Below are 21,702 nucleotides of genomic sequence, written 5' to 3' on the forward strand. Positions count from 1 at the left end.
TGTAGTTATTATTGTCAGGTATCTCCATTTTTCTGTCCTACTGAGTCACATACTTGGTTACATCTGAATCTGATTCTCGTGTTTGTCCATGCAATACTGGTAGTTAGTGGTCTGTGATTCTTCGTAGGTAAAGCTGTTCTTAATCATCTTTCTGCATGAAAGTGATTGTGTACATGGACATTACACAGTTCATCATTAGAATGATAGTATTATTTTGTTTATAATGGATTTTCGTTCTTCCTTTAGGACAATGTTCTAATTCTAAGTATATACTGTCTCTAATTATATGCAGTTAAAATACCTGTATTTGTTTCGAAAGTTTTGATCATTCAGTGATGTTTACAAGTTTCCCCGGTCGTATGCTAGATCATTGTGATCCTGGTTTCATTTATAAGGTACTACCTGGTGTAAAATTGTGAAATTTAACTGACCGTAAGCAAATAAACTGAAATTTCTTCCGTAGGCAAATGAAACCGAAATTCCTTTGTTGCATGAGTTTAATGGCACTGTAAAGGAAGGAGGGACTACTCTGGAGGTAAATGTCTTTTTTTCTCTCTAGTACATAGTTATTTTTTCTCTGCTTCTTTGAATTAAAATTTGTTTTTTTTTCTTTCCATCCATGCTTGAATAAATTTTCTAGGAGGAGCGTAGGCTGCTATATGTCGCAATGACTCGTGCTCGGAAAAAGTTGTACATATCTCATGTTATTATGGATTCTACTTGGCAGGTGGTGCTAATTTTTATTTTATGATATAGAATGTGCCTGATGCATGTCTGTTTTACCTCTATCTCTGACTTCAATTTTTGACATTCAGTTGCTGCAGCCTTCACGTTTTCTTAAGGAAATTCCACCTCACCTTCTTGAGATCCAGGTACCTAGTTTAGTTGGAAAAACAAGCAAATCCATTGACGTTTGCAGATGAATTTTTTAAATTCTTTGTTATAGGTCTGCTGTAAGCAGCTATACGTCTATATATTCGCTCTAAGTTTTTAGTTCTTCAGAGGCATATGCATTTTGTTCTCCCTTTTAAATTGTTAGAATTCAATCTGTTGTTATTTCCCTCTTCATTTGTTTTGGAAAATTTGCTAGGGTGAGGCAATTTCAAAAGAGGTGGAAACGCTGCCCAGTAGAACTATTTCTTCTAATGCATCAGAATGCAAATCATCACCTGAAACAGTTCATCAACCTAGTAGGAAAGATATTAATTTTTCAAGTGGCTTAGTGCAATTGGATGAGATATGCCCGAGTAACGATTTCTTGAAGAGGTATTTTGCTTATAATATCAATAAATAACTGGTCTATATTCTCATGCTTATAATACTTTTTGGGATTTTTAAATTTATCACATATTTCTATCTGTTAGGTTTAACATTGAAGAAAGATCAATTGTATCTTATTTATTCCATCAGTGGGCAAAAAAGAAAGCATTTCAACATCCAAAGCGGTTGCTTGATAAGGTAGCTTTTATTCTAACTACATCAAAAGGTGGTTGCTTGGCAGAAGTGAACAAATTTTATGTACTATCTAAAAGTTTGTACTAATTATGTCACTTGTGTGCTATACTATATAACCCTCATATGAAGGGGGTCTTTGATTCTACCCGTAATAGAAAAATTAAAACATCTCATTAGTTCTAATATTTTTCTCATTTTTCATGTTACAATATGGTGTCTTTTGGCATCATTTTCATTTTTCTATTTTCAGAAATAGAAAATTTTAATTAAAATTTTACTTCCATATTTTTTAATTTCTCAGAATATAAACATGTTTGGTATAGCCAATTATTTTTGAAAACATGAACATGGCAATAGTGGCGGAAGAGATGGTAGTAGCGATGGAGGCAGTGGAGGTGCCGATGTTGTTGGTGGCAAACGTAGTGGTATGATGGAGGTGATGACAATGGCAGTGGTGGCAGCGGTGGCGGCGAGGGCACCAGCGATGTAGTGGAGGCAATGATGATGGCGGTGGTGGACTAGTGGAGGAGTGGCAACAATGATGGTCGTGGGGATGGCAACTACGTGGTGGAGACAACAGTGGTGGTGGCGATAACGTAACAGCGATGGCTGTGGTGGTGCCGGGGGTGCTGGCGATACGACGAAGGTGGCAATGATAGTGGTAGTAGTGTGGTGAAGGCAACGACAATGGTTAGGGTGTTGGTGGCTGCAACAATGGAGGAGGTGACAACTATAGTGGTAGCACATGCGACGGCGAGTGGTGGCTATGGTAAAAAATATATTTGAAAATATTGAAATTAAGGATTTCTTACTTGAAAACTATGACAAACAGGGCCTAGCTATCATGATGGTGGAATATTGTAACATAAACTATGTACTTACTCTATTTTCTAAAATTCTATTTTAGTATTTTGGGGTGTAATAGTCCAAATGTAGGTTGCCTTGAATTGCACTTCATGTATTGTGATTACCCATCTCCACATCATACCGTAGGTGCACCATCATCCAATCCATATTTTTTATCTTTGTTCCCCCTTTAAGTGATACCTCCATGCAATTTGCTGAAGGTTAATTTTACTTAACATTGTTAGTGCTTATTCTATAGCCTACATTCCTTTAACCAGTTACTTTTATCCTTTGCTCTCAGGTCCGCTTTGTAATTGATGAGCGTTTAAGGAATAAGACGTACAAGCACAAGGTTTTGCTTTTATCGTATTATGGTTCTTGCTTATACTAAATGATAAGTTGATGCTGTTTTTCTTGTTAACTATTGGAGCTCTAATTGAATATTTACTGATTTACTTAATTACTGACATTGTGCACTCTTTTCTAATTGATATATGCATAACCTCATGCATGCATATACAAAGTTATAATTATAGTTTGGTTCTAGTTGAATGCCAAGAAGAAACTCCTTTTTTTTTTCTTTTCAGACTAGGAGGGGCTGATCCCCACCTTTACTATCCTATGTCTACCCTAACCTTGGGGGTTGACTCCAATTGGAATCGAACCACCGACCTCTTACCCACGTGGCAAGAGGTGATATCAGTTAGGCAAGTGCTCCGTCGTATGAGAAACTCTATGTTAATCTCCTCTTGTGACCATTTACACAGATATGTGGTTTTTTCATGCCAATGGTGTTTGCTAATCTAGTCTTCTGACAATCTACGAAGTACCAACCATATAAATGAATAAATACACCATTATATTTCTATACATTTTAATTTTCCGAATTATACAAAATACTCTTGCTGGGGATAGGTTGGTGATGTTGTGTTTGCCATCTGCTTGCTTCCAGTGTATCCACTTTTAAACTTGCAAACCTTTCAGTTTTCTTCCCAGATCACATTCCTTGCCTGAGAGAGATCGGATTAGAGATATTTTAATACTAAATTTCTATTTCCAGCTTTTTTTTTATTATTTCATGTGATGAGACTGTGTCTTGGAAAGTAAGTGCTGTTATATGTTGAATGTCAGGAACTTTATCACACTGACAAAGCTGTAGATTGCCAGCAGACTTGTTTATAGTGCAAAAGAAACCAGTTCGATTTTTATTTTGCTTTCTCACAAAGTTGAACGGCATGCAAATTGGGAATTATCATTCTTATATGGTTCCTTTATGATTAAATAATATGCTGAAGCTTGTGTGCTGCTTTGTTTGTGGATGTATTGAACAGTCAACACCATTTACTTTTTTTTCCTAGTGGTGGCTTTCCTCTCAATATTAATGGATTAAATTGAGCAAAGTGTAAAATTTGTTCAATTGCGACCATTGCTTGGACTCTATCTCATGTATGTAGATCTGATTTTCCATAGTGGTGATGCATACCATGAAGCAAGATTGAGTCAAGGAACTTTAAAGGTTTAGTTTGTCCTTGTAATTGATAGCATTGAAATTAATGATTATATGGCCACTGAAGATGATGACTCCAACAATAACTCCATTAAGCCATGCTGATAATTAGACAGGCCTTGGCACTTATTCCATTTCCCATTGTTGCATGTTGGCTTTATTTAAATGATACTATGTCACAGTGACAACCATATTTTTTGTTAAATGTTTCACCATCCTCATTTTAAAGTTAACCTATGGATTCCTCTTTGTGGAACGTGATTTATATGGGTTGAATATATATACAGTAATTTTTCGTTTTTGCATATTATCTACTTTCTCTCTATGCCATTTCTTGGACATTTGAATATGATTCCATGAAAACAGGTCAGCTTTTTCACAAATTTGTTATAAATCATCGATTCTTTTCAACACCTAAGCTGGAGTTTGTTCTTTGATGCCACATCATTGGATAGTGGATAGGATTATAATAATAGAAATTAATAAATGATAATATTTGTTATAAAACAGGTCAGCTTTTTCACAAATTTGTTATAAATCATCGATTCTTTTCAACACCTAAGCTGGAGTTTGTTCTTTGATGCCACATCATTGGATAGTGGATAGGATTATAATAATAGAAATTAATAAATGATAATATTTGTTAATGCAATATATTGAAAGATCTTTCATTGGTAGGATAATTTAAGTCAGGTTGTCAGTTCATCATTTAATCTCTGCATATTTGAATAAGTGTCATTACTTGAGTGGCTTGTGCGTGCTACCAGACATCAGATAGGAGTATTGACTTGTCCAGATCCCCAAAGTTGCATATAATATGTTATGTCTATTTCTCAATTTTATGTTGGGGTGAAATGTGTGATAGTCATCCATCTCTACCTAATAGATTTTTTACAACAAATTATTGTGCATGATTTCTTATGAATTATAAATTTAGAATTATATATTATCAAATAGTATTCCAACTATTTGTTTTGGCTCAATGAATCTGTTTTGCCTGTCATTCCAATTAAGAGTTATCTTTGGTTTTACCAGAATGTTTTGCAGATATTTTCATCCTTGTTACCTTCATTCTTCTATCCTCTTTTTTGATGCTTCCATATATGTGTAAGAGCCCTCCTTATTGTGTCAACATCAGCATTTCATTTCAAATGCTCACACTATTGCAGTCAATCCTTAAATCACTCTTTGTTTAACTATTGCTACCCAAGGTTTTAAGTTTCAATGGGACAGGGGGTGTCCCAGCCGTTCCATCTCGTTCCTATGAAAAAATGGATCCGGGATGGGGTTGGAACTCTGAAACCCATCCCTGCAGGGAGAGAAGAAGAAAGAGGCAAGAAAGAAAGGAAAGATGAAAGGAAAGAAGAAACGGAAAAAGTGAAAGGAAGAAAGGAAGAGAGAAGAAAATGAAAGAAAGAAAGGAAGAGAGAAGAAAAGGAAAGAAAGGAAAGAAAGAAGGAAGAAAGGAAACAGAAAGAAGAAGGAAAAAGGGAAAAAGAAATAAAGGAAGAGATATGAAAAAGAAAGAAAAAGGAAAGGAAAGAAAGGTAGAGGAAAAAGAAAGAAAGGAACGAAAGAAAGAAGAAAAGAAAGAAAGAAGAAAAGAAAGGAAGGAAAGAAAGAAGAAAAAAAATAAATAAAGAGAGAAAGGAAAGAAGGGGAGAGATGGAGGATGATGTAATAACCCCAAAATATTTTTTTTATATAAAAAGGGATAGAATAGTCCTTTTCAATTAATATAAGGGGTAAAATAGGAAAGAATCAAAAGATAATGGCATAGTTGTAGATGCATTGAAGTGGTAAGGGTAAAATTGGAAGGAATCAAAAGTTAATGGCATAACGGTAGATATGTTGAAGTGTTAGGGGCAAAATGGAAATTTAATAATATTAAACAAAGGGTGAATAGTGTTTTGATGTGATTTAATTAGGGGGTTTGCTGTGGCTTTTGGATGGAAACCGAGAGAGAGTCACAGGGGAGTCTCAGACGGACAGAGAGGAAGAAAAAGAAGGAGAGGAAAGGAAAGGAAGAAAGGAAGAGGAAAGGAAAGGAAGAAAGGAAGAGGAAGGAGATCCCGGTTGCACTTCCAGCTGAAGGGAAAAACGTAGATCTCCTTCCCCTCTACGCAAGGACCTCGATTTCCAAAAAGAAAAAGGTAAATATCCGTCCCTATCTAGTCTTTTGATGACATTAGGCTATACAAAGGGTGGATATAGTCTAGAGGGGTCGGATAAGGGTTGTAGAGGCGGTTAAAAAAGGAAGAATCAGATTTTGACAAATTTTTCCGACACTACGGAAAAATTGTGTCGAAGTCCCAACTTCGGCGAATTATTTAGGGGGTCAAACGACCTCCGATAGCAATGCATTTTACCTCTTTGGAATTCCCTATGAGCGTAGAATGTTAGGTAAAAATTTCATCAAATTTGGAGTCCTGAAAGTGGATCAAAACCGGGATGAAGTAACCCACTGTCAGTTCGGGCTACTGTTCATCCGGGTGGAAAATAGGGGATTTCATGCTATAATAGGGTATTAAGCCTAGATCAAGCTAAAAGGGACCTTGTACTCATGCAAGGGAGTCCCTAATACATATAAATGGTAAGTTAATTAATTAAAAAGAAAAAGAGAAAGAAAAGAAAAGATTTAGGGAACGGGGGAGTTGAATCAATTAAAGTTTCCTATATTATAATTGGCACGTAGATTATGACCTTGATACAAGACTAAATGTATGGTAAATGCATGTCACAGTTGGGCAAGAAGCTAGGGAACAAGAGGAAGAAGTTCCCCACTGCCTGCTGTAGATTTTTGGAGGCGTATCAGGGCTGTGCCAGATTGACAGGTGAGTGGGAGTCATGTACTTTGCACCATGAGCATCCTTAATTCATTTTCATGAATGTCGCCAGGTGTGAATTGATTCCACCTGAGCCTATTGATTAATTGTTGTTGTAGATTTCTCTATATTTTGATTCTCCATGCTTGATTATTCTGTACATGCATTTGAGGGAACATTGAGAGGAAATATGAGGGGTTGATGAGTAATCAAATTGATTCCGAATTGTGAAATGATTTCTTTTGTAAATTGATTTCATTTCCTCCATTTCAAAGACTTGTGAGTGGTAGCCTTGATTATACTCTTTTATGAGTAGTTAAATTTGATCTGAATTGTGAAATGACTTCTTTTGTAAATTAATTTCATTTCCTCTATTTTAAAGACTTGTAGAGCCCTTCTCATGGTATATTGAGTTGCATTGTACTCCCGTGATTCCTCACTCCCAACCCTGATGTTAGTTATAATTGGGTCGTGGCCGAGTGAGTGGTAGTCTTGATTATGCTCCTTTTTAGTAGAGTATTGGGAGGGTGCATTATGGCATTTATGCATGGCTTGGCAGTATCTGCAGGACACCTATAGTCGATGGGGTTGAACATCGGCCTTTGTGCACATAGTAGCCTTCTGGGTGGGCGGAGCCCAGTCCCTTCCTAGGGGGGACACGGCCCTAGGCGTAGGATCGGCCGGTCCTACGACTTATATTCTGCTTGCCGCCGGGCATAGTAAGACCCCGCGAGGTGCAGTATGGCTTTCCGCGGATGTAGAATTCCCGCGAGGTGCCGTTTAGTATGTAGATGTGAGATGGATTTCTGTTCTGGATACTGGCCGGCATTTACATGATCAGTGTGGTATCTTATCCTGCATATGCATGTCACAGTGGGGAGTTATTGCTGGTTCGCCTGGGGCGTAAAACCCACCTCCCGACAGCTGTCTAGCATTTACATTATCAGTATGGTGTCTTATCCTGCATATGCATGTGACAGTAGGGAGTTGTTGCTGGTTCGCCTGGGGCGTAAAACCCACCTCCCGACAGCTGTCTAGTGATGATTTACATATTGGTGTGGTGTCATATTCGATATATGCATATGGCAGTAGGGAGTTGTTGTTGGTTCGCCTGGGGCGTAAAACCCACCTCCCGATAGCTGTCTTGTTGATGATTCAGCCTATTGACACCTGATTTATATGATTCAGTACTATGACCTGTTGAGCATATTCATGAGTAGCATATATGTTTACTTGATTATTCCATATATGTTTCAGATGAGTTGAGATTGATTGTGGTGATATTGATGACTTACTCCATATTCTCTATGTTGAGATCATGTTCATCTTGTTATTGATCTTGAGATTTCACCTCGAGCCATGATTATATCTGGTCTCATGTGCATAGTACTCTCTACTCCACTCACTGAGTATTTATATACTCACTCCCCTGATGTTTTTGATTGCAGGAAAGGTATTGTATAGAGAGGAGCAGGATTAGTGGTTGCCTGCTAGCTGTGCCGCTCCATAGTATAGTATAGTATAATGTAGATAGAGGTTTATACCCTTTTGGTGTATTATAAACCTTCTATTGTATATAGTGTATAGTTACAGTCATAGATCCTGTTGTGGATATGGGTTTGACCATGGATGGAATGGGAACCAGATTTTTATACATATGAGTTATATGCCTGAGATAATGTATTGATATATATTGTCCAGGTTCATTATGTGACGGATTATGTGATTGCTGCTCTGACAGGTATTGTGTTGTATGTATTGAGATAATCCTGACAGGTCACTATAGGAAAAGTGATCATTTTGTGCATGCATCATGCCAAATTTTTCAAGATTTATTGATGATTGATAGGTAGTAGGGTTCTACGAGGTGGCTGGTGGCCTTATGCCTACCCGCACCCTAGGACCGTCGCGGCGGCCCGCCGGGAACGGGGCGGGGGTCGTGACAAAGCTTGGTATCAGAGCAAAGGTTAAACAAGAGTCCTGTCAGAGCAATAGGATGAGTCAGGATTAAGTATAGGATTATACTATGGAGCATAGGATTTTTCTGTATGTTATTTTATGAGTCATTTACAACTCAGTAAAATATATCATGACTCAGTGTGTAACGACCATCCTCTCTTTTTGACTTTTTTAGAGAGATATAAAGAATACCTCCAAGGAGAGGACCTGCTCGTCCTGGAAGGAGGATGGAGCCAGATATATCATTGGATGCGGGTTCTGCACATGTCGAGCCCCAAAGAGAAAAACCTCCTCCTGCTGATAGACGGAGGGTTGATGATCAAGGAGATGTAGGAAGTAGAGATGCATTGATGGAACAGTTACTGGCGGAGAATCAGGCTCTGAGGGAGCAGATTGCTCGGGGGAAATCTTCTGTCCCGTCAGTAGTATCCATCCCACCTCCTGTACCTGTGCCAAGAAGTTTGGCCAGGCGGGCTCTAGATGATGAGGGGATTACTGTACAGAAATTTCTTAGGCTCAGAACCCCGGAGTTTAAGGGGGAAGAAGGTGAAGATCCTCAGAGATTTCTGGAGGAGACTGAAAAGATGATACGGAGACTGCCCTGTTCTGATGCAAGAGCTATAGAACTTGTAGGGCTTACAATGAAGGAAGATGCCTGGGGCTGGTACTAGAGGCACGTGGAGGACAGATTGTACAGTAGGAATCCTCCAACCTGGGAAGAGTTCAGGCAAGCAGTGATGGATGAGTTCTTGTCTCCAGCTGAGAGGCAGAATCGGGCTCTTCAGTTTGAGAGGCTGAAGCAGATGCCCGGAATGAGCGTATCTGAGTACGCTCGTGAGTTCACTAGATTGGGGAAGTATGCTCCTTACATCATCCCCACTGAAGCTGCCAGGATAGAAAGATTCAGGCGGGGTCTGATTTCCCCGCTTTATAATGCAGTACTGGCAGTAGAGGTCCCCACCTTATCTAGGCTGATTGATAAAGCAAAACAGTGGGAGACCAGAAACAAAGAGGAAAGAGCTGAAAGAGAACAGAGAAAAATGAGTATGGGGAAAGGGCAAAGCAGTAGAGATAGATCTGAGGGAGTAGATCTCTCGGAGGGCCCGATGGAGCAGTCTGTACGCTCAGCTCCACCTGCCCCACGTAAGAGGAAATGGAGGGAAAGAGGTCAATCACAAGATACTTTTCTACCATCAGTACCTCGTCCTCCAGTCACTATGGCCAGAACTGAATCTAGGTTCCAATCATGGCCAGTATGTGGCATATGTGGGAAGCAGCACCCTGGCAGATGCAGAATGGGTCAGGGAGTGTGCTACAGATGTGGACAGCCGGGTCATTTTGTCAGAGAATGCCCGCAGGGTGCCACCCAGCAGTTTGTGCCTTTGGCATCCTATCCTTCTGTGCAGATGGACAGGCCTAATAGTAGGGAGCCTGTAGGCAGAGGTAGAGGTCAAGCACAAACATCACAGCAGAGTGCTGGACCATCTCAACTGTCAGCTCCAGTAGGCAGAGGGCAAGGAAGGGTGTTCACGATAAATCCACAGGAGGCACAGACATCGAATGCAGCTATGACAGGTAATTTACTCTTTTAAATTCGAGGACGAATTTTATATAAGGGGGGGAGGATGTAATAACCCCAAAATATTTTTTTTATATAAAAAGGGATAGAATAGTCCTTTTCAATTAATATAAGGGGTAAAATAGGAAAGAATCAAAAGATAATGGCATAGTTGTAGATGCATTGAAGTGGTAAGGGTAAAATTGGAAGGAATCAAAAGTTAATGGCATAACGGTAGATATGTTGAAGTGTTAGGGGCAAAATGGGAATTTAATAATATTAAACAAAGGGTGAATAGTGTTTTGATGTGATTTAATTAGGGGGTTTGCTGTGGCTTTTGGATGGAAACCGAGAGAGAGTCACAGGGGAGTCTCAGACGGACAGAGAGGAAGAAAAAGAAGGAGAGGAAAGGAAAGGAAGAAAGGAAGAGGAAAGGAAAGGAAGAAAGGAAGAGGAAGGAGATCCCGGTTGCACTTCCAGCTGAAGGAAAAAACGTAGATCTCCTTCCCCTCTACGCAAGGACCTCGATTTCCAAAAAGAAAAAGGTAAATATCCGTCCCTATCTAGTCTTTTGATGACATTAGGCTATACAAAGGGTGGATATAGTCTAGAGGGGTCGGATAAGGGTTGTAGAGGCGGTTAAAAAAGGAAGAATCAGATTTTGACAAATTTTTCCGACACTACGGAAAAATTGTGTCGAAGTCCCAACTTCGGCGAATTATTTAGGGGGTCAAACGACCTCCGATAGCAATGCATTTTACCTCTTTGGAATTCCCTATGAGCGTAGAATGTTAGGTAAAAATTTCATCAAATTTGGAGTCCCGAAAGTGGATCAAAACCGGGATGAAGTAACCCACTGTCAGTTCGGGCTACTGTTCATCCGGGTGGAAAATAGGGGATTTCATGCTATAATAGGGTATTAAGCCTAGATCAAGCTAAAAGGGACCTTGTACTCATGCAAGGGAGTCCCTAATACATATAAATGGTAAGTTAATTAATTAAAAAGAAAAAGAGAAAGAAAAGAAAAGATTTAGGGAACGGGGGAGTTGAATCAATTAAAGTTCCCTATATTATAATTGGCACGTAGATTATGACCTTGATACAAGACTAAATGTATGGTAAATGCATGTCACAGTTGGGCAAGAAGCTAGGGAACAAGAGGAAGAAGTTCCCCACTGCCTGCTGTAGATTTTTGGAGGCGTATCAGGGCTGTGCCAGATTGACAGGTGAGTGGGAGTCATGTACTTTGCACCATGAGCATCCTTAATTCATTTTCATGAATGTCGCCAGGTGTGAATTGATTCCACCTGAGCCTATTGATTAATTGTTGTTGTAGATTTCTCTATATTTTGATTCTCCATGCTTGATTATTCTGTACATGCATTTGAGGGAACATTGAGAGGAAATATGAGGGGTTGATGAGTAATCAAATTGATTCCGAATTGTGAAATGATTTCTTTTGTAAATTGATTTCATTTCCTCCATTTCAAAGACTTGTGAGTGGTAGCCTTGATTATACTCTTTTATGAGTAGTTAAATTTGATCTGAATTGTGAAATGACTTCTTTTGTAAATTGATTTCATTTCCTCTATTTTAAAGACTTGTAGAGCCCTTCTCATGGTATATTGAGTTGCATTGTACTCCCGTGATTCCTCACTCCCAACCCTGATGTTAGTTATAATTGGGTCGTGGCCGAGTGAGTGGTAGTCTTGATTATGCTCCTTTTTAGTAGAGTATTGGGAGGGTGCATTATGGCATTTATGCATGGCTTGGCAGTATCTGCAGGACACCTATAGTCGATGGGGTTGAACATCGGCCTTTGTGCACATAGTAGCCTTCTGGGTGGGCGGAGCCCAGTCCCTTCCTAGGGGGGACACGGCCCTAGGCGTAGGATCGGCCGGTCCTACGACTTATATTCTGCTTGCCGCCGGGCATAGTAAGACCCCGCGAGGTGCAGTATGGCTTTCCGCGGATGTAGAATTCCCGCGAGGTGCCGTTTAGTATGTAGATGTGAGATGGATTTCTGTTCTGGATACTGGCCGGCATTTACATGATCAGTGTGGTATCTTATCATGCATATGCATGTCACAGTGGGGAGTTATTGCTGGTTCGCCTGGGGCGTAAAACCCACCTCCCGACAGCTGTCTAGCATTTACATTATCAGTATGGTGTCTTATCCTGCATATGCACGTGACAGTAGGGAGTTGTTGCTGGTTCGCCTGGGGCGTAAAACCCACCTCCCGACAGCTGTCTAGTGATGATTTACATATTGGTGTGGTGTCATATTCGATATATGCATATGGCAGTAGGGAGTTGTTGCTGGTTCGCCTTGGGCGTAAAACCCACCTCCCGATAGCTGTCTTGTTGATGATTCAGCCTATTGACACCTGATTTATATGATTCAGTACTATGACCTGTTGAGCATATTCATGAGTAGCATATATGTTTACTTGATTATTCCATATATGCTTCAGATGAGTTGAGATTGATTGTGGTGATATTGATGACTTACTCCATATTCTCTATGTTGAGATCATGTTCATCTTGTTATTGATCTTGAGATTTCACCTCGAGCCATGATTATATCTGGTCTCATGTGCATAGTACTCTCTACTCCACTCACTGAGTATTTATATACTCACTCCCCAGTTTGATGTTTTTGATTGCAGGAAAGGTATTGTATAGAGAGGAGCAGGATTAGTGGTTGCCTGCTAGCTGTGCCGCTCCATAGTATAGTATAGTATAATGTAGATAGAGGTTTATACCCTTTTGGTGTATTATAAACCTTCTATTGTATATAGTGTATAGTTACAGTCATAGATCCTGTTGTGGATATGGGTTTGACCATGGATGGAATGGGAACCAGATTTTTATACATATGAGTTATATGCCTGAGATAATGTATTGATATATATTGTCCAGGTTCATTATGTGACGGATTATGTGATTGCTGCTCTGACAGGTATTGTGTTGTATGTATTGAGATAATCCTGACAGGTCACTATAGAAAAAGTGATCATTTTGTGCATGCATCATGCCAAATTTTTCAAGATTTATTGATGATTGATAGGTAGTAGGGTTCTACGCGGTGGCTGGTGGCCTTATGCCTACCCGCACCCTAGGACCGTCGCGGCGGCCCGCCGGGAACGGGGCGGGGGTCGTGACAGATATCTACCGAGATGCATGATCGGGACAGCCGCCGGGGTAGAGTAGGACAACGGGGCTTCCCCTATGTTCCATGGGGATTTAAAACCTTGGTGCTACCCCTATGCCTTCTTCCTTACCTTATCCTTTGTAGTGTTACCACACATTTATCTCAACATTTCTATATTTGCCACACTAATCTTGTTTCCCTTTGCCATTTTTATTGCCCAATATTTTGACGTGGACTCTATTTCAAGCCTCATTTCCATTTTTTTGACAAACTTTCTCTTTATGCTTCCATGCATGCATCAATCATATTATACCACCAATGATGGTTTTGTGCACAATTAAAATGTTGGAGAGTCGACATTAGCCACATAGCAAGCTATGAAAGGAAGCTCAGTTTTGACATGAATTCTTCTTTGGTTTTTGACATATCCTACTAAAAAGCTGATTTCTCTTGTTAATCTTAACTATTATTTGACACGTAGAGTTAGGCAAGGAGGAGGCACAAAGTTTAGTAATTTTAAAGTAACAAAATGGAGCCATGGTTGCAATACTTGCAAAGTATTATTAGAGAGCTTAGAAGTTTCTGGGAGTTGGAGGGGAGAGAGGAGCTTCTAGAGTGGTTTGTCAACTCAGATCGTAGGATCCTGCAATTAATGGGAGATGCTAGATTCAGTATATTAAAACAGCTATGCATGTTCTCTTCTTCTTAAGGCATGCCTATCTACAATTCAGGTGCTCATAGTAGTAAGTTTTATGTCCATGTCCAAGAGAGATATTAAAGCTTGATATGTATGGCCTCCTTTGAGAGCAAATAAACACCAAAAGATATTGACACATCAAGGGCGTCAACTTGGAAGGGGCAGCAGATTGATCTGGAGTGCCAATTAAGAATTGAGGTAGGCTACACTATTTGAACTGTACAATATTATTCAAAGTACAAGGTAGGCAAATCAATTATTCTGCACATAATGATAATTTAGATACAATTAGGGGTGTAATCAAGTCAAGCTTGGGTCAGAGCAAGCTTGGGTTTGAAATAAATTTCCAGCTTGATTCAAGTTTAATTTTGATCTGAACCAAACAAGAGTCTAATTGATCAGCCTGAAAAACGTATGCCAAGCCAGAAATTAGTTCAAGATATGTATGTGTGTGTATATGTTTATACGTGTTTCGGTGTTTGTATGTGTATATATGCATATGTATATGTACATGTGTATATATAAGCGTGTGTCTGTATATATATATATGTATGTATGTATGTATTTATGCATGTAGATATATGTGTGTATATATGTATGTATATATATGTATACATATGTGTGTATATGTATGTATGTATGTATGTATGTATGTATGATGCATATGTATATACATAAAGAGAGTTAAATAGAGCTAATGTTTGGGTGCCAACAATAGCACCTATGTGGTCAGTCATAACTGAATGACGGGGGGCACAACACCAATGATTTGAGTTGTGGGTTGTGATCTACTATATTTTTAAATTGTTTGTAGCCAAAAAATCATGTGCTTTGGAATCTCTCGCATATGCATCCAATTCTAAAAAGACCTGCATTGATTTCTATTATTTAAACTATTCTCTTTGATCACTCGATGTGTTAGCCAAGCATTTCCAAATCATATGTTTTTTTGTTAGTAAACAACTTCAAGATAATTGGTCATATACAACAGCTCGGATGATCGGTGCTCGGCCCCTCGTCATATGTTTAGGATTGACCTCAAGTGCCACTGTGTAAGCACTCACACAATAGCTTTTCTTTGCCATATGTGTGCATGAATTTATGAATATGTACACATATGCATACATTTATGTAAAGAAGATTGCCAATTAGTTGTCCTTGTACGAGCTATAAGATATGGGATTTCTACAAAAAGCTTGCAAGGTCAGCTGACAGTATAGAAAGGGATTTGGACTTGCCTGGTTCATGTCTATCGAAGAGGAATCTCATGTTGCACTTGATTGTTAGGCTCGTAACATGGGTGATAATTCATCTTAGGTAATGATGGTGGACCAGCTCGTTGTCTTTGAAAAAGGAAGGATGATTCTTGCAAAACACTACCTTGCACGTCTTCCTTGGAGTTTCAAAAAAATATCCCCTTCCTTTTTTCCAGCTTATTCTCTGATAATAGTAAAGAAAAGGCTAGGGAGTCAATATATATGTTTGTATGTGTGTATACATGTATACATGTGTATATACACATATGTACATACATATACATACACACACACATACGTACAAGCATGCATGCATGCATGTTTGTGTATGAACCTAATTGAGCTGAGTTTGATCGAGTCAGGTCTTTTTTTTGGCACACCTTGAAATTAATTTCGAGCCTAGGGCCCTAGATTGTTGGTTCAAGCTGGTTTGTTTAGCTTCGAACCAAGCCTAAGCTGACCTTTTTCCAAGTTGAGCAATAGCCGAGCTCAAGCTGTTCAAATCCTTTGCTACCCCTAGATACAATATAGGAACGATCACCGATCAGGAAGCTCAATACCAACAAAACTTCATGAAAAGCAGCATATATACCTCACATATGATTATGACCCCAATGGAAGGCTTATGGTAGGAAAATAATATTTACATTCTTAAAGGTTTTGTAAGAGAGATCCCAAAGTGCAATGGATATCTTGAACTAAATTGGATTCAATCAAGCAAGTATAAAATAATTCATGGTGAAAAGTTGATGGTGGTCTTGAATGTCTGAAGCAATGATTGTCGTCTTGTCCCGGACTGCCCAATTCAGTTGGAGCCAAATGAGATGGGGTTACGGCTCGGTATAGGCCCTGGATTAACCTGAACCGACCCATACCATTCCAAACCAAGCAGTTTCACCTTGTACTGGGATGTGTACCATGCGTACCAACCCATATCATCTGGTTTCGAGCGGCACCGTGATAAAAAGTGAGAAGGGGTCGGGTGCTATCTCGATATCCATACCATAAATGACCTTACCATACCGAATCAGTAACATTACTAGTACGGTACTCATTACTGAAATTGCGGACCTTGGTTTAAAAAAATCTTCAATTTTTTGTGGAAGATGAGGAAGGTGAAATCAAACCTATCTTAAGAAGAAAGGTTGTTAAAGAAAGAATATTGGTAGTTAAACAAGGAAGCAGTCAAACCCGTGAGGGATCTTGCAATCAGTTCAAATTGGCTTCAAAAAACAAGATCTTCTTGGAGAAAACCATCCAAGTTTTTCTATTTCCATTAGTTTGATGGTTGATGACACAATTACCTTAGTCGTTTAGTGGGAATTAAGGGCATACCTAGACTTGAACTGAAACTCAACTAAACCACAAAGTACCTAAGCCTAATTCGAGTCGATTCATTCCATTTGTATGTTTCTTGGGTTTTGATCATCAGTACACATCATAATGACTTGGGCTTACGTTAGGTTTGGATTCGAGCAACAAAATGTAGGATCAAAATTTAATTGGTCGTCTTGGGACCCTGCTATAGTAATTTGTGATTAGCTTTATGGACTCTTTTCCTCAAAATATTACCTCTGCTGTTATTTTAAACTATTCCATTTCCTTTTTCACAACTTCCATCTATGTTATGGTGCACCTCCTTTTGGTTCTGGTTTGTCAGCAGGATTTGAATCTCTCTGCCTACTTGAGTCTCCCGACATCGTAACCTGGACTTGCCTGGACCATCTTATACCTCATTTTGTGCCTCCTCTAATATGTCCATTCCTCATCTTATCCTTCCTAATATTATGTTTTACCAACATTTTTCGATTTTGCACTTCGTGCTATTGCTCATCTTGTTACTCAGGCTTCTTTACTTCTCAATGTTTTAAGCTTTGCCACATTGTGATCCGTATTATTGTCATTATATTTTCCAATATTCCATAGATCATCAAGGCATGGATGCATCAATTGCTTAACACCATGGAAGCTCTTCTTCAATTCATCCAACTGCTTTGAAATATGTTTGCCTTTTCTCTTTATTGTTGTATGGAGTGGATCTGACTATATATCACCAGTGTATGGCGCAATATGTTTGCCTTTTCGTAAGAATATTTTATATGTACACTTAATCAGTTTACTGCTGCTTTGCATTGTCATACTGATAATAATAGTGGGATCTGTGGTCACGTTTTTCCGTTTGCTACAGTGACACTTCTTAATGTCTGGCTCTGAAATTATGTGATCTTTCTTTTCTTAATTGAAAGTAATCCACAGTGGTCACTAATTGTTTTTTCAGGATGTTCTACGTATTCTCAAATCATGTATGAGTGGTGATGAAGCCTATAATTATGCACGATATGTGAGTTTTTTTTGTCTTAACCAAACAATTCTTCTGGTGCATGATATGTAGAAAGAAATACTAATTCCTCCCTGGTAAAATGGATATCATGTCATAGGTTATAAGGTGGGAGCAAATTCCTATGGATAAGCGTGCACATTTAATTAGAGAAAAACAGGTTAGTAATCTATGTAAGTTATTGAGTTGATCTTTCTTAGTTTCAAATCATGGAAAAAGAGGTCATCTAGTTCGACAGCCCTCTGAAAGGATAAAAATAAAGGTTACAAAGTTACATTTTTCCTGCTTGATTCATCATGAACACTTGCATCCCTTCATATACTAGTACAAGTTGAATTTTAATTGTGAATTTTATATGTTATGTTCCCTAGTTTGGTAGAATGTTTGCTAGTTTAAATTTGCAGCTGTATTACAAGTTTTACTTTTAACTATACCTGAACTTGCATTTGGCGCCCCCACTTCCATCAAATCAAACATGTAGAATGACAATTTTTGCCAAAAGATGAGTTCAAGTCTGCCATTTCCAACTCACCATGCCCTTAATGGAGCCATCATATTCTGTCCTCCTAGTAACAGCCAAAGAATTAAATGCAAGTACATCATTAGTTGATGATTGATAGTGCAGTCAATGATACTCTCAAAAGCCACTATATTATTAGTTTGCCCACCATTGCTTCTTTGAAGCACTGCCCTGAGTGACATCATTTACTTGCCATTAAGGTTTTAACTGTCAAGCTATGCTAGTTGGCATCCATTAAATCTTTTTTTAATACAACAAAAAGTTTTGTTTTTTAGTTTCTAAGTTTTTTATTAACTTTTTTTTGTTTCAGCATTGCTCTACACATGCATTGGCATGGCATGACAAATCATTTCTTTAATTCTTCATTATAAAATATTTTTGATTTTTATGTTCTTATTTCTTGTTTGCTTTGGCACTGATATGCACATGCCTTGGTACAGCATGTGCTGTGGTAGTCAATGATTGGCATTTCATGTTATACTCATCCAACTTATGTTGGGAACCTTCAGTTGACTAACCACTTAAACCCAGAAACTTAAGCTGTGAGGGAATGAAAGGGGTCAACAATGTATATTAGACTTGGCCCAACCCCACAAACCACCCCACTCATAATAGAAATGGTTTTCAACCGATCTTCTTATGCAGATGTATAGTTTCCTTTTCAACCTAGGCATGGTTCTGATTCTATTTTAAATGTATCCTAAATGCATTTTCAGTAAAAAGTGGTCCTCATCAAGCTTCCCTCCATGGGAGCAAAAAGGACTTGTCCTGACCTCACCACAAAATAATGATTGGGGCCAGCGAAAACAGTAAGAATTGAGCAATTTTGAACAGTCCTTGCATCATAGTTAATCGGTCTGATTCTCATCAAACCCACATGCTCCCCTCTTTCCTCTGCTTTTATTGTTGAACCTTCCAACTTGATTTATGGTGACATCGGCAAATTATAGCATGCACTTGGATCTAAATATACCAGAATGCCGAAATCCATTATTGGCATTTTTAAATATTGTAATTTTGGGGGGCATGTGCTCCGGGGATGACTGGTAATTTAATAGCTGCTTGGTTGCACTGCATACATTTTGACAATTTGATAAGAGATTAAATTAAAAGCCTTATGAGGATTTCTCCAGTTTACTCGTCCTTCAGATGGATGCAACTGAAAGTGATGCTGCTCCATTTTCTCAAGATAGTTTATTGCCATTAGTCCCACAAGCCAATTTTGGAAGTGTCTTAACATCTAGCACATATCCCTGACAGGTTCGTAGGATGCCATTCTAATGGAAAACTAAGGATCTGCTTGCAAAGCTTATGTTTATTATTTTCTGCTTTGAAAAGAGAAAACACTAACAGCAGCTTAAAATATTTTTGCTGAATCTATTATCATGTTCTACTTTTGAAAACATCTTCAGAATTTTCAAACATTTTTATAGTTAAGGGCCCATTTGGTATTGCTTTTGTTTTCTGTTTTTTTTTTCAAAAACCCAAGAACAAAAATGAACTAGACTGAGCAACATATATAGTGAAAATTGATGCCCTTTTTTAAATTGCTTGTGAAATCTTTAGAGCTTTTAGAAGCACATATCTATTGCTTCCAAAAGGAGTCAAATAAAAGCAAGTAATAGCAAAATTTTATGCAATTTCTGTCTTCAAGATCAGTCCTTATGTGCTATTTCATTAACTTGTAGAGAAACAAAAACAGATACAACAACTATTCCAAACAAGCCCTAAAGTTTTTGTTGTTAATTTTTTTTAAAACTTTCTTGTTAAAAAAAAGCACCAGCCAAATTGCTGTTGCCAATACATCACAGCCATTATGCTGTTAGCCAACCATCACCATTGCAGCCATCACCATCCTCTGCTAATCATCACCACAACAACCACCCATTAACTGCATCAATCCACCGATAACGCCACAACTCCCACCACCATTGTGATGGCCATTGACATCAACCGACCATCAACACTGCAACCATTACCACTGATGCTGCCACCATCTCACTATGGCCACTACTGATGCTGCCATTACGGCCACATAGTTGTTTATCTTTTTTCCCTTTTTTTCTCTCTTGTTATTCATCTTTAGAAAGATAATGTTTAGGCTACCAAACATGTTTTCTTCGTCACTGCCACTCCTGCTGGCTCCTGATGTTAAAAATTTTGACTCGCATAAAAAAAAAAAAGAAGCAAAGCCTAATCTTGCTGATTATAGGAACATGATAAATATTTACATTGAAAAAGAGAATCATCAGATAAGGAGTGCTTCTTTTGTAATATCAAAGTAGCACAAAAGCTCCTATTTATGAAATTTCTTTTTTGATTCAAAATCTTGAATGTGCATCAATGAAGGACTATCTTTTTTACAGAGCATGCTGACATGATGAATGTCAGAGTTTATTTACCAGAATGTTTTGTTTGTAGGTTCCTATTTCTCCTGAGAAAAGGGTTTTTGGATATATTCATTGCTTAGTGGACATTTCTATATTCCTAGCAGCACATAAATGACTATCCCATCATTACACTAATTTGCCTACTCATGTACATTTTCCTAAGAATGCTGCATTCTCAACTAAGAATTCTTCTATCACATATCAGTGATAGAAGGTTTGGGTAACTTTAGAGGAAATACACAGCATGTCTCATCGTTCTTGACATATCAGTGTAAGTACAAGGTTTGGAGATTTTATGGTATTAAAGTAAATGTAAGTTCGATTTGCTTTCAGGAACATTTTCAGAAACAAAGAATTGAAAACTCGATGGGATCTTCCGAAGCTACGCCTAAACAGGTTATATGGCTGCCTCTCGTCTTTCATGGCTTACCTACCAAACTTCCAACACCATTATCAATATGTTACATGATAGTGACATAGTCATTAATTTATACTAAATAACTTAATCACTGAAGGGGAGTACTGTTAGATATTTATTTGTTATCTACGTTGACTATTGGAACGTAACACACCAGCAATCATGTTAGAATGATTTGGAGAATTATAAATTTATGTATAAATAGCACAAGGCCTTTTTATTCTTCTCGATGACCAGGATGTGATGCCAACTTTTTAAGGCAAACAATATCCAATCTGAAAACCTTCATGCGTTGCCACATGGACACTTGGCAAGCTCAAGGGGTCCAGTAATGTCTGATTCTTCAACTTCCAAAATACTTGGCTTGAAGGCATTTCCATACCATACAAGAATGTGTTAGCTTTCACAAATCTCAGCTATGCTTCTCTTTGAACACATCATTCCTCACAACTTTGAACTTCTTATCTTTGTGGTTGCTTCTGAGTTCACTAACCTAATTGTTTGTTCATTATGCCACTCATTACTGGTTAAATTTTCAGGATTTTTGTATTTATTTCTAAATTTATGTTTCATAGTTATACCATACAACCACGTAAGCATTACTATCCATGATATCTAGTGTTTCCAGCCTTAGTAAGATACTTCTTTATTGCATGAAAGTTTTATCCATATAGCATTTTGCTCTTTTGGTTCAATTATTCAGTCCTCATGCTTTCTTGGTAACCTATAAATACATTCATTATTTCTGCCGCTTCTCATATATTCACACTGTACATGAA

The 21,702-nt window shown here is 38.4% G+C and overlaps 1 protein-coding gene across 1 annotated transcript in view; it reads left to right on the plus strand.

Moving 5' to 3' along the window:
* The window catches only part of LOC103710812 (ATP-dependent DNA helicase SRS2-like protein At4g25120), a 54,859-nt gene that overhangs the window by 32,445 nt on the left and 712 nt on the right, over window positions 1–21,702 (plus strand). Inside the window, exons 20-28 of the mRNA XM_026806127.2 lie at window positions 464–535; window positions 641–727; window positions 816–872; window positions 1,091–1,266; window positions 1,365–1,458; window positions 2,603–2,653; window positions 17,536–17,598; window positions 17,696–17,755; window positions 20,839–20,901. Of these exons, the coding sequence (XP_026661928.2) occupies window positions 464–535; window positions 641–727; window positions 816–872; window positions 1,091–1,266; window positions 1,365–1,458; window positions 2,603–2,653; window positions 17,536–17,598; window positions 17,696–17,755; window positions 20,839–20,901 (723 nt within the window). The remainder of the gene's footprint in view (window positions 1–463; window positions 536–640; window positions 728–815; window positions 873–1,090; window positions 1,267–1,364; window positions 1,459–2,602; window positions 2,654–17,535; window positions 17,599–17,695; window positions 17,756–20,838; window positions 20,902–21,702) is intronic.

Source organism: Phoenix dactylifera, chromosome 2 (assembly GCF_009389715.1).
Source record: "Phoenix dactylifera cultivar Barhee BC4 chromosome 2, palm_55x_up_171113_PBpolish2nd_filt_p, whole genome shotgun sequence".
Classification (NCBI taxonomy): domain Eukaryota; kingdom Viridiplantae; phylum Streptophyta; class Magnoliopsida; order Arecales; family Arecaceae; genus Phoenix; species Phoenix dactylifera.